Here is a 17,254-nt window from a genome sequence, read left to right as displayed (position 1 = left end):
TTCCTTCCTTCCTTCCTTCCTTCCTTCCTTCCTTCCTTCCTTCCTTCTCTCCTTCCTTCCTTCCTCCTCTCCTTCCTTCCTTCCTTCCCTCCCTCTTTCTCTCTTTCTTTATCTCTCTCTTTCTCTTTCATGTTTCACAAGATCTCCCTCTGTCACCCAGTCTGGGGTATAGTGGTACTGCAGCCTCTGTCTCCTTGGCTCAGGTGGTCCTCCCACCTCAACCTCTCCAGTAGCTGGGACCACAGGCACCCACCACCACACCCTGATCGTTTCTGTAGTTTTTGGAGAGACAAAGTCGCAGCATGTTGCCCAGACTGTTCTTGGACTCCTGAGCTCAAACGATCCTCCCTCCTCTGCCTCCCAGAGTGCCAGAATTACAGGCATGAGCCACCATGCCTGGCCTATTTCTTTTAGATTAGAAAATACCAACAGTCTCCCCTCTCTCCCTCCCTCCCTCCCTCCCTTCTCTCCTCCCTCCCTTCCTCCCTCCCTCCCTCCCTCCCTCCCTTCCTTCCTTCCTTCCTTCCTTCCTTCCTTCCTCTCTCTCTCTCTTTCTCTTTCTTTTTTGAGACAAGGTCACGCTCTGTCACCCAGGCTGGAGTACAGTGGCATAACCACGGCTCACTGCAGCCTTGGCCTCCCAGGCTCGAGTGATCTTCCTGCCTCAGCATCCCAAGTAGCTGGGACTATAGGCGAACATCACCATGCCCACTAATTTTCATATTTTTTGTAGAGACAGGGTTTTGCCATGTTGCCCAGACTGGCCTCGAACTCCTAGGCTGAAACGATCCACCTGTCTCAGCCTCCCAAAGTGCTGGAGTTACACGAGCTACTGCACTGGCCCTTGATATTCTTTCTTCTACCTCTTCCTTCCTGACTCATTCTTGTGGAGGACCTGAAGCTGGCAGTGCAGCGTGGTGGTTGGGAGCAGGAACTCTGGACACTGCTTGCTGGACTTCAAGGCCTGCCGCTGCTGCTTGCTGCCCACGTGACCAGGGCCTGTGTGACTGGGGCCTGCATGCTTGTCTCATCTGAGCCGGGGGTGATGCCCTGAGCCCCGCAGGGTCATGGGACCTGAACCACTGAAGAGGCAGTGCCTGCACATGGTGAGGGCTCGACGGCCTCAGCTGTTTCTAAAAGCTGTTAACAGTGAGTGCACTTAGGAACGAGAATGTCATGCATCCCAAGTGAGCACCTGGTGCTGTTCTGCTCGATGGCGATGCAGCTCCTTGCGTCTAGGAGACAGTGTTGGTCCCCCTGAGGCTGCTCTGTCCCTGACAAGACCCCTTCCTCCTCACGACTTTAGTGGCTGCTTCCTCTCTCAAGGCGTGGACATCGATGGCTGCTTTGGCTCAACAAAGCATTCGTTGTTCTTTGATATCTTTTTCAGTGGTTACCACGTCTTTCTTCCCATATTTCTTAAGAAAGACAATGAACTGGACTTGGATGACTGGCTTCTTACTGTGTAAATTGGGTTAGAGGGCATTCCTTACAATGGTGGCCTCAGGTTGATGTAAATACAGTGAAGCGGCAGGCATGGTGGCTCACGCCTGTAATCCCAGCACTGTGGGAGGCCAAGGTGGGGGGACTGCTCGAACGCAGATTTCAAGACCGTCCCGGGCAGTAATAGTGAGACCCCATCTGTACCAAAAAAACAAATGACCCAGGCGTAGTGGCACGAGCCTGTAGTCCCAGCTCCTTGGGAGGCTGAAGCAGGAGGATTGTTTGAACCTGGCTGGTCACAGCTACAGTGGGCTATGATTGTACCACCGCACTCTAGACTGGGTGACAGAGCGAGACCCTGTCTCAATATATATATAAAATAAACATAAAAACAACAACATCCCTCCCCCCCACCGCAAAAAAAAAAAAAAAAAAGCCATTTTAGATCTTCCTCTGCATGTGATTTGTGTGAGCTGTGACTCGTTTCAGGAAGCGAGCCGTTCCGCTGACGCGCTCGGAGTGGCCCTGCCTCCTCCTCCCTGAGCTTTGGTTGTCTGAGGTCAGTGTTCTCTGACCCTTCCTCGCTGACTTCTCCTTTAGTGGGATTCACTGAAGTTCATCGTCATCCTGACTTTTCCCCGGCTTTCATCGGGGAGAGGAAGTGAGGAGGGGAAGGAAGCAGAAGCTTCTCTTGGCTGCCTGACCCTCACGTGGACCTTGGTGAGAGGGGGCAATGTCATCTTGGGTTCCTCGTTTTTGGTGCCTGAGGAGGTGGGGCCATCCACCTGCTGCCAGTCCATGCTTGAGCAGGGGTCTGAGTCACAGAGTCCCACAGAGTGGGGGCTTCAAACAGCAGCAGCTCATCCTCCCCTAGTCCTGGAGGCGGGGTCTGAACTGGTGTCCGCCGGGTAGGGTGCCTCGGGAGGCTCCAGGGAGAGGTTGCTCCTCTCTCCAGCTCCCGGTGGGTGCTGGCTGTCCTTGCCTGAGGAGCATGGCTCTTATCTCTGCCTCTGTTTCCCCGTGGTCTCCTCCCCGGGGGTCTGCCCTCACATTGTCTTCGCCGGAGTGTCTTCTCTGATAAGGACACCAGTTAGATTAGATTAAGGGTCTGCCATAGTCCATGTGGTCACATTTTAACTAATCACTTCTGCAGACACCTGTTTCCAGATGAGGCCACATTCATGGGTGCTGGAGATGAAGACTTGAACATATAGTTCTGAACCCGTAATAATACATTGATGATTCCATTTTTATACGGCAAGTGGTCTTTCCTGTCCTCTGGCACACCTTCCAGGAGAGAAATGGGACCCACTTCTGTGTATGAAGGCCCTGCGTGACCAGAGCTTCGGGCACTAGTGCTGGGCCAAGAGCGCAGTGTGGTTGGGCACTCAGCGGCGCTGGTCCAGCCCTGCCTGGAAGGCCTGGGTGTGGCGTGTGGGGTGGGTGTGGCGCTTCACAGCTGCTGTGAAAACTTAGTGACTGCACAGGCGTTTTATGGAGGCGCTCGGAGCAGGCAGGAGGAGGAGAGGTGGAATCTAAGGAACAGGCCCCAGTCCCTCCGCAGAGTCTCTCAACCTGCACGTGAGGATCTGCGGAAACAGAAAAGAGACTTCCCAGGGTGGTTTGGGGATCCATGAAGACGCGCCCCTCCACGCGGTTGTATGAATCAGTGGTTGTAGGAATGTGTTATTTATTCATTTCTGTCACTTTGCATCTCCTTCATGCCTGTTCTGAGTAGCCTGTGAGTGCCTGCTGTGGTCCAGGAACTGTACCTGGTGTTCAGCTGGGGTTGGGGGGCCTCTGGCTCTGAGTCAGCTCTGCGCTGTCCAGCATGGTAGCCCTGGCCACACGTGGCTTGGACTTGGAGATGTGGCTAGTTCCAGGTGAGATGTGTGCTTTTCAAAACGAGGAAGAATTCTGAGTTTAAATTCGTCATGACATCTCCGTCTCCCTGTGCTGATTCCACTCCCCTGCCAATAGAAGTTCCTGGGCGGGGTCCGGTGGCTCACGCCTGGAATCCCAGCATTTTAGAAGGGCAAAGCAGCTGCATCACTTAAGCTCAGGAGCTTGAGACCAGGCTGGGTAACTTAGTGAGACCTCACCTCTACTAAAAGTTAAAAAATTAGCTGGGTGTGGTGGTACACGCCTTGTAGTCCCAGCTGCGTGGGAGGCTGAGGTGGGAGGATCGCCTGAGCCCGGAGGACGAGGTTGCAGTGAGCCGTGACTGTGCCACTGCACTCCAGCCTGGTGACAGAGCGAGACCCTGTCTCTCTATAAAAAAAAAAAAAAGGCTGGGCATGGTGGCTTACGCCTGTAATTCCAGCATTTTGGGAGGCTGAGGTGGGGGGAATCACGAGGTCAGGAGTTTGAGACCAGCCTGACCAACATGGTGAAACCCCATCTCTACTAAAAATACAAAAATTAGCTGGGTGTGGTGGTGCGTGCCTGTAATCCCAGTTACTCAGGAGGCGGGGGCAGGAGAATCACTTGAACCCGGGAGGCTGAGGTTGCAGTGAGCAGACATTGCGCCACTGTACTCCAGCCTGGGTGACAGAGTGAGACCCCACCTCAAGAAAAAAAAATTAGTAATAATAAAAAAGGTGTTGCTGGATATGTCTTCTGCTCTTCCTTCTGGAAATGGTATTTTTCCAGTTTTCCTGTTTAGTTGTTGAAAAGCTGGCAGGAGAGGATTTGTGCGTTTATGCTGAGGTCCGGTTTTGTAGCGTTCATACTCTTTCTGAAGCCTGCTGGGAAGCCCCGGGGTGCACAGAACGGGGCATGCATACTGGATCAGCATGTGGAAAGCGAACTGGCCTGGCAAGGGACCCTCAGTGAAGAAATACCCACTTGGGGTCACAGTGATCCTTCCAGTTTTCAGAAAAGCCCTCCCATGCTGTCTCCCCTGACCTGGACATTTGTCCTGTTTGTCTGAGGGGCGAGGCAGTGGTTGGGGTGTGGTCAGCACCCTTGGCCCGCACACCTGCACATGGCAGTGGCAGCACCTCTTTGTTTGTGGGGGGACTCGGCCTCAGGGGACAGCCTGGAGATGAGGGAGCTGTACAGGCCTCTCCTGAGAGCCTCAGCTTTGCAGATGGCCTCCATCCCAGGGAAGCAAGTGAGCATTCCACGTGAATAAGGCAGCAGGCTTCCCCAGAGAAACAGACCCAGCAGGGTGTGTGTCAGCTCAGGCATGGTTTCTCTGTTGCTGAATTCCTTCTTCTCTGGAAGAGCTTAGCCTTTGCTTCTCAGGCCTTCAGCTGATTAGACCAGGCCCACCATATCACAGAGGGATATCTGCTTTTTCACCTCCCCTAATGTAAATGCTGATCCCATCTAAAAACACCTTCCCAGCAATGTCCAGGCTAATGCAGGACCACACTGTGGGCACTGGGGCCCAGCCACACACTTCCCCATCGCGGTGGATGGAGGCTGGCAAGCCGGTTCACTCACTGCAGGCTCGGGTGCATGTGCGTTCTCGGGGAGGGCCTGCCCACGGCATGGGGGCCTTGTCTGCCGGCTCCCCACTTTCCATGTACTGGTGGGGGCAGCTGTGTCCAGCCAGGCCCTCTGCTGGCTCTAGGCAGCTCCTTTCACGCATCTGGGGGCTCTCGCGGGCCCTCCTTCCTGCACTAAAATCAGTAAGCAATTGAGTACAGTGTTGGTTATAGTAGTCAATCATTTATTCCTTTCTAATGCTCCTGAGTGAATGGTTGCTTCCACATCCCATTCTGTCTTTCTTTCTGAGGCAGTGTCTTGCTCTACTGCAGGCTAGAGTGCAGTGGCACGACCCGATCATAGCTGACTGTAGCGTCAACCTCCCAGGCTCAGGCAATCCTCCTGCCTCAGCCTCCTGAGTAGCTGGGACTATAGGCACATACCCCCACACCCAGCTAATTTTTAAATTTTTTGTAGAGACAGAGACTGACTGTGTTGTCCAGGCTGGTCTCAAACTCAGGGGCTCAAGGGACCCTCCCACCTCGGCCTTCTGAAGTGCTAGGATTACAGGTATGAACCACTGTGCCCGGCCTCTACGCACCATTCTCTAAGTTCACTGTCAGGCAGTTTAAAAAAAAACAAAGCCACAGGGCATGCCTATGGAGATGGTCCCATGACTGTAAACTTGAGTCAAAACTCATCAACTTTACAAAACAGAACTAAAATAACCTTTTGGCTCATATTTGTGAATGCAACCTGCAGACACTGGAGGAAGCATGCCGTGGTATTTTTGCACAATCTGACGGGAAGCACGTCAGTCACAGCCGCTCTAGGCTGTGCCGCTGGTGCCATTGCTGGAGTTTTTTTTATCTTGTTCCCATCTCTGGTCTGGGAATCTGCACTTTTCCTTTCCTCAAGTTGTCAGACTTTTTGTGAGTTCCCTGGCAGCGGGGTGTCCGATCTGGCAAGGCAGAGCGGAGAACTCATCTTAAAAGTTTGTTCTCGGCCGGGCGCGGTGGCTCAAGCCTGTAATCCCAGCACTTTGGGAGGCCGAGGCGGGTGGATCACGAGGTCAAGAGATCGAGACCATCCTGGTCAACATGGTGAAACCCCGTCTCTACTAAAAATACAAAAAAAATTAGCTGGGCATGGTGGTGCGTGCCTGTAATCCCAGCTACTCAGGAGGCTGAGGCAGGAGAATTGCCTGAACCCAGGAGGCGGAGGTTGCGGTGAGCCGAGATCGTGCCATTGCACTCCAGCCTGGGTAACAAGAGTGAAACTCCGTCTCAAAAAAAAAAAAAAAAAAGTTTGTTCTCTGCTGGGCATGATGGCTCACGCTTGTGATCCCAGCACTTTGGGAGGCCAAGGTGGGAATATGGCATGAGCCCAGAAGGTCAAGACCAGCCTGGTCAACATAGTGAGTCCCTGTCTCTACAAAAACATAAAATAGACTAGCCGGGTCTGGTGGTATGCACCTGTAGTCTTAGCTACTTGGGAGGTTGAGGTGGGAGGAATACTTGAGCCCAGGAGATAGAGGCTGCATGGAGCCGTGATCGCACCACTGCACTCCAGCCTGGGTGACAGAGCAAGACTATCTCAAAAAAAAAAAAAAAAGTCTGGGCGCAGTGGCTCACGCCGGTAATGCCAGCACTTTGGGAGGCCAAGGAGGGTGGATCACTTGAGGTCAGGAGTTTAAGACCAGCCTGGCCAACATGGTGAAACCCCTTCTCTACTAAAAATACAAAAATTCTCTGGGAATGGTGGCATGAGCCAGTAATCCCAGCTACTCAGGAGGCTGGAGCAGGAGAACCTGGGCGACAGCGCAAGACTCAGTCTCAATTAAAAAAAAGTTCCTGTTGTCTCAGTGTTTGGATTTCCTGGTAGGACTTACTTCTCAATGAGTTGAAACACCAAGCGTGGTAATTCTCACATTTTAATAGCTGCCTTTTTGCCTCCCCCCTTCACTGGGTACATTGCTGGTTTTCACTCCTGGTGCCCGCGGTATTCGCCTGAGGAGTTTTTACAGCTAATGCGAATGCCAGCTCCACGCTTGATCCTAGTGGCTGGGTCAGGGTCTGAGCAGCAGGGTTTTTTGTCTCCTCACCCCCTGCTTAAGATGTGAGCCACGGGTGTCTGTGGCCTCAGACAGTGTCCTAACCCACTTTCTCATTTAAACCATCAGTCAAAATGACACAACACCTGGGTAGAAGCCCGGCTGTGTTTGGCTCTGGGCAGGCTGACAAGTGAAATGGAAAGCACATGGGCCGTTTTCAATTCCTCCGCAGCGGACTGGGATTACTGTGGGTGCTGACTTCCTTCCCCTTGCACCTGGTCCCCGGGGCCTGTCAGCTGCACTGATATGGCAACATCCGGAGCACCCCCAGGACCAGGGAGAAGGTCATCATCTGAGAATAAGAAATGCAGAAGATTGGTCCACTGCCAAAGTGCCCAGTCAGCCCCGTAAGTGGAGGGTCGAGGGGTCCCGTGCCTCGGGCAGCCCTGGGACGGCGGCGTCCATCCTTAGGTTCAGGAAGAATCTCACGATTTATGGAACAAACACTTCTGTTACAGGGCTGATATGCCAGACACAGCTCCAGGCAGTTGACCTGTGTGCAGATTCTGTTTTCTCAGCCACCCTTTGGCAGGTACGACCCACATTTTAGTGACAGGGAAACTGAGGTACCACATGTCTAAGTGACTTGCCCAAGGTCACACGGCGGGGGTTTGAATGTAGTCTCTCTAGAGCGGGGGCTCTTTACCGGAACACTCTGTGGTCCCTGCCCAGAGAATTAGCCGGCACCTGCAGGGCAGTTCTCTGCATAAAATTTGGAGCTCCTGGGCAGGTGGCTGCACTCCGCAGATGCCTGTGCTCTGCGGAACGCAGGGTGGAGACAGCCATTTCTCTGGCCAGGCAGGCGGCCTCCAGATGCCCTGAGCCCCTTCCCCTGCTTCCGGGGGTGCTTACAGCAGAGTCCCTGGGGTGCCTGGCGCCAGCATGCTTGTCAGGGCTCCACCTCTCCTGTGTCTGTTGCCCACCTTCTTCTCTGTCTGTGCCTCAGTTTCTCCTTCTGTAAAACATGGGAAGGGGAAGCCTGTACAAGCATAATAGACTCCGAGGACGCCTTGTGCCTGCCACGCTTCTTCCCATCGCGAAGCAGCGCTCCATGTCCCTGATACGGGGACGGGTTGGTGGAAGTTAACAGCCCATTCCCTGCCATAAATGACCAAGTCCACTTCTTTCTCTCATTTAGACAGAACTTACACTTCATAAAGTGAGTGGAATTAGCTCTTTAGGTAAACAGATACAATTGTGTTTTTAGATATGTAAATTCCAGAAACAAACCTGGTGAGACCTGCCTGTCCAGGGTCCCGTGTCTGTGTAGAGGTGGGGCGGGTGGGACCTGCCTGTCCAGGGTCCCGTGTCTGTGTAGAGGTGGGGCGGGTGGGACCTGCCTCCCCAGGGCCCCGTGTCTGTGTAGAGGTGGGGCGGGTGGGACCTGCCTCCCCAGGGCCATGTCTGCAGTGGGCAGGGAGTCTTCATCTCTGGCCGCTCTGGACTCACCGGCAAAAGGCCTGGTCAGTTTTGCTGCATTTCAATAGTTTGTCCAACAGTGTGGCTGGTCAGACATTGAAGGCATTGCTACAGATTCAGGTTTCCCTCACCACCAGGGGTAACTGACGTCTTCGTCTGTATTGTGTTGGTGGCATAAAGCTTAGCAGATCACTTCTGGGTTTGCTACATAAACGAGTCATAATTCCTGGCCAAGTCTAACCCAGAGCCCTGGGCTCCAGTCACTCACACATCCTCCCACCTGCTTGGCCTGAAGACAGACCAGGCTAAGAGGCAGAGTCTGGCGGGAGGCTGGGCTCCCTCCTTGGGCTCGAACCCCTGCCTCCAGGCCTGATGATGGGCTGGCAGCCCGGCTCCATTCACCAGACCAGGGCTGGCAGCTCACTGACCCTTGGCTGCATTGGTTGAATTTGAACCAACCTGTGATGTTTCTCTTTCGACCTGTTTCTGGGTCAGCCTGGGGCTCTGGCATCCCCAGAATTGAACCTGAGGCTGTTGATTTCTCCAACAAAGTCCGAGTAAACTACCAGAATTCTTAGCAGTTTGGCTTCAGGATTGGTACTGAGGGACTCCTGTCTGGGGGAGCAGGCAGGAAAGATGGCTCATCCTGTTTCCAGGGAGAGGGACTTGTGAAAGACCCACTTTAAGGCCGTACTTGTAGACAGGAAATCACCACTCTGAGAGGTCCAGGGGCTGACATGTGTGTGGGGTTAGCAGTGGGGGGCTGCAGGCCGGGCGCACAGCACATTCACAAACCACCAGAAAATGTATGAGGGCCCTTGGATTCAAATACACTGTGAATTTGTCAAAGCCAAGTGCAAAAGGTCAAGTCGTAGTGACACCATGTAATCTTCATTGTCTTATGTTGGCTGTCATGCCTGAAATACCAGCGCCCCTACTTCAATTCAATCACGATTAAATTCGGGACTTCTGGCCCTTCTCGGTGTGGACAATAGACTCATTTAGAGCACCCTGAATATTCCATTAGCAATCCTAAAAGCCATACATTATCTCCAAAATTGCATTTTAGAATTGCAAATATGAAAACTGCTTGCTTGTAAATTCTTTAGCGGGGGCACCTGCATGTAATTGGTTTGCATTTATATTCATGGGTAGATAACAGATTATAGGGTTCAAGCAACAATTTTTATTTACTTTTTTCTGGCTAGCATTTGTGGTTCTTCAGTTCCTACTTCTTTTCATTACTAAGATCTTTCCTTTTGTATTATTATTTCCTTTTTTAGCTTTTTAAAGGCAAATCAGATATTTTTATCTGGAATGGGAAGCTATGTTAGGCATAGGCATCAACACAGTTCTCCCTTCGGCTGAGTGCACTGTGTCAGAGACTTGAGAAAAGTTCTCCCGGGGTAGCTGGAATGTCCCTGACTCCGTGTTCCCATAGTCACACTCTTGTGAAATCTGGTGGGTAGAAGCTGATGACATTTTTAGCTCCTGTTAAAACCTCGTGATGCCTGGACTGTTATCTATGACATTTTTCTTTCTTATTACCATTTTAAATTTATTTTAGAGATGGGGTCTCACTCTGTTGCCCAGGCTGGAGTGCAGTGGCATGATCATAGCTCACTGCAGCCTCAAACTCCTTGGCACAAGAGATCTTCCCTCCTCAGCCTCCTGAGTAGCTGGGACTACAGAAATGCATCACAGTGCCTGGCTAATTTAAAAGTAATTTGTAGAGATGGGAGCCTTGCTGTGTTGCCCAGGCTGGCCTCCAGCTCCTGGCCTAAAGCAATCCTCCTGCCCTAGCCTTTTCTTTTTAAGCTGATGCCTGCTATTGCCAGTTTTTATATCGGGTTTTAAAGGTTCCTGATCATCATCTTCCATAGTGGGCGAATGACTGTGAGTTCAGGGGACACTGGTTTCTCCCCAGCTTGACTGGAAGCTGACTGAATTGTCAGTCTGAAGCTGACCTGTGGTAGGCGTGCGGAAGGGAGGAATGTTGCCCTTCAGATGCTGAATTCCAGGGCACAAGCTGCTTGCCAACAGGGTGGCCCTGTCGCCCAAACTGCGGCATTCCCAGGCCGGCTTTTCCCAGAAGAGGGAGGTAACCTGGGTAGCTCTGACACTTTGACCCTCAGACTGGCAGCAGGGCACATTCTTCCGATCCTACCAGAGCCAGTCTGGCTCAGCTCCCGGCTCACTTTCCCTCCACATTCCCGAAGGCACACTGTGGCTTTGCTGGAGGGGGTGCTGGAGCCAGGCTGGGGCCTGGGAGACCACAGCAGGCAGTAGACAGGTCTATCTGGCTGTTCTCACAGGACATGAGTGTGTGTGTCTGTGGGCCCCTCTCTTCAGGGTTGCCCAAGGGGTGACCAGACTGCCTCGAAATCCAGGCGGTGTCGCCCAGCGAGGCTTGAGGACTTGGTGTCATCAGAATGTGGCCATTTCAGAAAGATTGAGGTGGAAATGGGATGAAATTTGGTTGTGTTTCTTGGTTATTTGGCTCTAAACAGTGGTTTATTGGCAAAGGACAGTCTGCCTTAGAGAACTGCACGTGTGCAGGTGTCATGCATTCAGTCCATGCTCCAAACGCCCACAGACCAGGGTCATTAATTTCTTTTGTGTCAAGACCCCCTCAGCTCCTGTGGGGTATGAGCCCAGGACCCCTTCTGAGAACACTGCCCGGGTGCATGCAGTCACATACAAAGGTAACCAGATGTCCTGAAGTACAGTCATACAAAGCCTTTTCAAATTATGGTATGTGGTTCATCGTCCACATGTTAATGAATGAAGGCGTGGCAGGCCTAAGGGTGGTGGCGATCTTGAAGGGTTGGGCGCATCGCACTGGGGTGTCTGAAGCGGCTGGCGTGCAGATGGAAGCATCTGCTGGCCCTGTTGGTGGGTAGTGCCCCTCATTGCTGTTTCTGCAGTTTGCTGCCAACATTTATAATGGAAGGAAATGGTAACTTTCAGGCAGAGAGTGGTGAAAACAAAGATGACATTTTCTCCCCCTTTCAAGGTCCTGGACCCTCTGAAATTGGTTTATGACCCAGTGATGAAGAGCCCTTGCTACCGGTCAGCGCTGTCCACACCCTCGGGGAAGTTGCGCTCAGAGTGACGTGGGACCATTTAGAATTTAGAGGCTGCCAATGATGGGCCACTGTTGCATTTTGTGTTTACCTAAACGTGATCTTTAGAAAATTTTGAATTAGTTTTGAACATTTACAACTTGGCAATTGCTCATTAAACCCACATTGTTAGCTTTAAAAAAAAATCAGAACCAGGCTTGCTTTTCCCCGGGGAGGGATTGGAATGAGCCCCGGACACTCCCTGGGTGCCACCTCTCTCCGTGTTGTTGGCCACTGGCCAGGGGCATTTGACCTTGCGTTCTGGGCTCGAGAGTGGAGGCTGGTGCTGTTGGTCCAGTGCTGTTAGTCGTTCCCGGCTCTCCCTCCTCTTAGTCTAAGGGCATGGCCCGGGAGGCCACACTTGCCCAGGAGGCCACACTTGCCCAGGGGGGAGGAGAGGAGCTGGCCTGCAGGGGGTGCTGTGGGAGCCGCCAGGCCTGTTCGCAGAGGCTTCTTGGGGCGGTGTCTGAGCACAGGTCTCACTCCTCTTCGAAAGCGTGCCCCTGGAAGGTGTAGTGGGGAGCAGGTGCTTTATGATTGGAAGATCTCACCTGGGGTTTGCTCATTGGTGATTGAAACAGATCTGTCACCAGGAATGCTTGTGAAGCCCTTTCTTCCAGCAGGGAGGGCCTGTGCCATGCACAGCCTGCTCAGTCCTCAAGAGGCGCGGGGGCATGGTGCGTGCTGCCGCCTCTCCCACAGCTGCTTCCTGAGAGCTCATCTCCCCAACGTGGCAGATGCGCCAATGAGGAAAAGCATGCCAAGGCCCAAAGGACACCCCTGCAGACTGCTGGGCGCAGCCCTCCCTGCTGGGGCTCTCACCTGCTGCGCGCACTGCACCAGTCCCAGGAGCACTGGCCGGCCATGACCAGATCTGCTCCCCTTGTGAGAGTCTATCCTCCAAATCTGAGTCTGCAGAAAGCTTGTGCTACAGGCAGGGGTTGTAGAATTCTGCCAGAAAGTTCCTAGGTAGCTCCCACCTGCCTTAAGTGGACTGGCAGGGAGCTGCCTGCCAGTGGGGAGGTAAGTGGGCCGCCTGGGGGTCTGTGCACTGTTGCTGGGATAGAAAGGTGACCCTGGGCAGATGTCGGGAAAGGACACTGTGGGTGTGCCAGGTTACCTGTGGGGAGCGTATTCTGACCTGGGTTGATTTGATTTGATGACTGCATTGTAAAAGTACGCAGAGACCCGGACGTTTTCATCCTCTTTTTTAGCCATCAATTTTGGGGTTTTTGCTTTTATGCAGGAAGGAGGCAGGGGTTCCAGTGCCCCAGCCCAGCCTCCCAGGAGCGCTGCTGTGCCTGACTCGCCCACTCTTCAGTCCACTAGTGGAAAGCGTGTGTGCCACGTGGACCTTGTGAGGCTAGAGTGCTGGGGATGTTCCTGTGCCGTGTGGCTGGTGGCTGGGTTCTGAGATGAGAGATAACGGATCTTTCCATCCCTCTTTACCCACCAGGGCGGGAGCAGTTCCACGGCCTGGGCTCCATGTACTGCCGGGGAGCGGCTGCCATCATCCTCACCTATGATGTGAATCACCCACAGAGCCTGGTGGAGCTGGAGGACCGTTTCCTGGGCCTGACAGAAACAGCCAGCAAAGACTGCCTCTTCGCCATCGTGGGGAACAAAGTGGACCTCACTGAGGAAGGGCCCTTGGAGGGCCAGGAGAAGGGAGAGTGTAGTCCCGATTTGGATGGCGGGGGCTGTGTCTCCCCCAGGGTGCCTAAGCAGGTGCATCTGGAGGACGCGGTGGCCCTTTATAAAAAGATCCTGAAGTACAAGATGCTGGATGAGCAGGACATGCCGGCCGCTGAGAAGATGTGCTTTGAGACCAGTGCCAAGACGGGCTACAATGTGGACCTCCTGTTTGAGACCCTGTTTGACCTGGTGGTGCCAATGATCTTACGGCAGAGAGCTGAGAGGCCGTCACACACGGTGGACATATCCAGCCATAAGCCACCCAAGAGGACCAGATCTGGGTGTTGTGCCTGACTTTCAAGGGCCCCCCAGACTCAGACTGTGCATGTGGAAAGGGGGCTAAGCAGGGAAGCTGTGGTCTGAAAGGGGCAAGGAACACCGGGGAATTATTTTACAGAACAACACACTCAGTAGAATGAAGTGGAAATGGCAGCTCGGTCTGAAGAGGAGGTCAACGTGTGTGGTCTCTTCAGTCTGTGTCCGAGGGCTGGGGAGGTGGGGAATGGGAATCCTCTGCAAAGCCCAATCTGCAGAGCCGAGACCCCTGGCACTCTCTGCCCTGCTGCCTGGCACTGGTCCTTCTCAGCCAGCCTCCCACGGCCCCCTCACCCTCGCACAGGCAGAGGAGAAGCCCGGGTCTGCACCTGCGCCTCTGACCCTTTCAGCAGCCCTGGCTGTTACCACATCCTACAGCTTACATGTGTCTTGTTCTCAAGCATTTCTCTTCACCGTGAGTTGTCTTTGGTCCTCGCACTTGGTACTTGTATCTTGATGCTTTATAATCCTGACTCTCGACATGTTAATTTATACAAATCAGGAATAACTGTTTTATACCGATTGCAGCAATGTGGGCTACATGTATTATTAAAGAGGATTTTGGGAAAACCTTTGCTTTGAGACTAAACTGATTTATTTGTACCCCCAGTCCCAGGGACTCTGCGGGGCGGGGGGGGGGGTGATGGGGAGATGGCTGTGAACTTGAGAGACCTCTCTCTTTCTGCGAAAGCTCTGAAATCCTTACCAATTGCAGAATATTTAGATTGGCCCATCTGCCTAGTTTTCCGATGGCTCGAATTCCAATAATAGAAGCAAAGCTAAAAGCTCTGGCTCTGCTGACGTCCGGGGCATCTGAGCACCCAGGCCTCTGAGTCAGAACCCCCCCCGGGTCTGCTGCTGCTGGCGGTGGAGCAGCTCTCTATTGGAAGATGCCGGACAAAGACGTCAGGAGACAATAGTTTTTGTTTTCTCAGAAATCTGATTGAACAAAAGCAGGCCAGAGTCAGAGCTCTTTGTTGGGAGGGAACATGGGACAGATGGCCCTGGACAGTGGGTTTCAAGAGTGCTGTTTTCTTTTCTTTTCCTTTTTTTTTTTTTTGGTGATAGGGTCTTGCTCTGTCACCCAGGCTGGAGTACGGTGGCGTGATCTTGGCTTACTGCAGCCTCCACCTCCTGGGTTCAAGCTATTCTCCCACCTCAGCCTCCTAAGTAGCTGGGATTACAGACACACGCCACCATGCCCTTCGAATTTGTGTGTGTGTGTGTGTGCGTGTGTGTGTGTGCGCGCGCGCGCGCAGAGATGGGGTTTTGCCATGTTGCCCAGGCTGGTCTCAAACCCTTGGGCTCAAGCGATCCTCCCGACTCAGCCTCCCAACGTGCTGGATTACAGGGGTGCTTTGTTTTCTGGAGAGCTGTTCATAATTTGCTGCAGGCCTGTGCTCTCTGCCTTCTGGGCTGCTGCAGGCCTAAATTCCCTGCTCCTGTGGAGTGAGAGCTTTCAGGCAAGGGAGGGAGCTTGGACCCCAGGAGGAAGCACTGAGGCAATCCCTGCTATGGTGTGTCCTCAGCCCCCCTGAGATGCTGTCTCAGGGTTTAAAACTTCAGTTTCACAACAACGGCCCACTGAGAAGTAAGCGCAGATCAGCCTGACCCATGACTTTTTATTGACTTGGCTGAATTGACCACTGTAGGCACAGAAGTTATATTTATTTTCTATAAACTGCATCTTTTCCAGTGACCCATCTAAGAAATACACGACCCAAAGAGACCTTGGAATCTTTTTTTTTTTTTTTTTTTTTTTTGGTGGCAGGGTCTCACTCTGTTGCCCAGGCTGGAGTGCAGTGGTGCAGTCTCAGCTCACTGAGGCCTGGAACTCCTGAGCACAAGCAATCCACCCACCTCAGCCACCCGAGTAGCTGGGACTACAGAGGTGTGTCACTACGCCTGGGTAATTTTTAATTTTTATTTCTTGTAGAGATGAGGTCTCACTGTGTTTCCCAGGCTGGTCTGGAACTCCTGGGCTCACACAATCCCCCTGCCTCAGTCTCCTAAAGTGCTGGGATCAGAAGCATGAGCCCCCGGCCTGGCTGGAGTCTTTCTTTGAAGGCGATGGAGGGAGAGAAAGTGTCACACGGCACTGTTTTGGCAGTTGGTGCTTGAAGGCAGGGAGGGTCGTGTCAACGCCTGAGGCCCGCTCTTCCTGAACATTATGGGATTCGATTTCCCATCTGCTCTGGGCGCCCAACAGCTTGCTTCCTCGAGGGGCTGCGTGCTCTGGGGATGGTGCCCACGGGTGGCACATGCTCCATCGACTCCATTTAAACATTTCTTCCTGTACGTTGTCCTAAAAAAAATCCCTGTGGGCTCCTTTAAGCGAGTTCCTCTGAGCAGTCCGTGCTGGTCTCTGATGCTAGCAACTTCCAGCTGCCCTTACAGTGCTTTTGTAAGGGCGTGAGGGGCTCATTAACTCAGCACATCTCGCTGAGAAGTCACTCTCTCCGCAGCTCTGCCTGGAACTGAGCGATTGGGACTTTTCAATGACTGTGCCGCCACAGGCTCCCGACCCTGTGTCCTGGGCTGCATCCCAAGTGGACCTCAGACACTAGCCTGGCTCCTCGCTGAGGAGCCTGGTCTTGGGCCTACTCCCCCGCCCTCATCTCACGTGGCCCCTGGTTCCTACCAGAAACCAAGTCAGTTCTTGGAAACCTTGAAATCTCTCAATTGGGCAACTCAGCCGTTGGAGATGGTGCAGATTTCCCTGCTGGGTGTGGGTTTGAGCTTGTGACCTCGAGCATCCGCCTTTCCTTGGCACAAAGCAGACACTCCAGGGAGGAGAGGAGCAAGTGATGGTTGGGGTTAACGGCTGTGCGTGGTCTCAGAGCCCCTTCCGCACATTTCCAGCTGGAGCGCTGGTGTCCCCATGCAGATGGGAACCCCTTCCTCAATGACACCTCATAGTCAGGTATTCCTGGTGCTCTTAAAGCCTTGTGCCTGGTGGTGGCATCAGGAAGTTTTGGGGTTGGGGACGTGGTAATCTGGGTGCTGTCAGAACATCCCCTTCCCCAGCCTCCCAGGCCTAGTTTCTTAAAGAGCATGACGTTGTCATTTCTGGATCCAATTTCCTGGTTTAAACAGCTCCTGCTGTGCCAGGAAAACAACCTCACATGAATGTTCCCAGCACATGGATCCCCCCACCGCATGGCTCCCTCCCCTCACAGCACACAGATCCCCCCCACAGATCCTCCCCCCACAGATCCCCCAGCACATGGATCCCCCCACCGCATGGCTCTCTCCCCTCACAGCACACAGATCCCCCCCCACAGATCCCCCCAGCACATGGATCCCTCCACCCACAGATCCCCCCACACAGATCCCCCCAGCACACAGATCCCTCCACACACAGATCCCCCCCCACAGATCCCCCCAGCACATGGATCCCCCCACCGCACAGCTCCTTCCCCTCACAGCACACAGATCCCCCCCCACAGATCCCCACAGCACATGGGTACCCCCAGCACACAGATCCCCCCACATACAGATCCCCACACACACAGATCCCCCCAGCAAATGGGTACCCCCAGCACATAGATCCCCCAGCACACAGATTCCTACAGCACACAGATCCCCCCACACACAGATCCCCCCGCACAGATCCCCCCAGCACATGGATTCCCCCACTGCATAGCTCCCTCCCCTCACAGCACACAGATCCCCCCCTACAGATCCCCCCAGCACATGGGTACCCCCA

General features: G+C 53.4%; 1 protein-coding gene across 1 annotated transcript in view; it reads left to right on the top strand.

Annotated features, from left to right (window-relative positions):
• The window catches only part of RAB20 (RAB20, member RAS oncogene family), a 37,238-nt gene extending 23,121 nt beyond the window's left edge, over window positions 1-14,117 (top strand). Inside the window, exon 2 of the mRNA XM_032246204.1 lies at window positions 12,992-14,117. Coding sequence (XP_032102095.1) covers window positions 12,992-13,524 — 533 coding nt within the window. The 3' untranslated portion in view covers window positions 13,525-14,117. The remainder of the gene's footprint in view (window positions 1-12,991) is intronic.
• The last annotated feature ends 3,137 nt before the right edge of the window (window positions 14,118-17,254 follow it).

This window comes from Sapajus apella, unplaced genomic scaffold (genome assembly GCF_009761245.1).
Source record: "Sapajus apella isolate SASKATOON/1434 unplaced genomic scaffold, GSC_monkey_1.0 scaffold60, whole genome shotgun sequence".
NCBI classification, from domain to species: Eukaryota; Metazoa; Chordata; class Mammalia; order Primates; family Cebidae; genus Sapajus; species Sapajus apella.
This window is presented reverse-complemented; position numbering and strand designations above follow the sequence as displayed.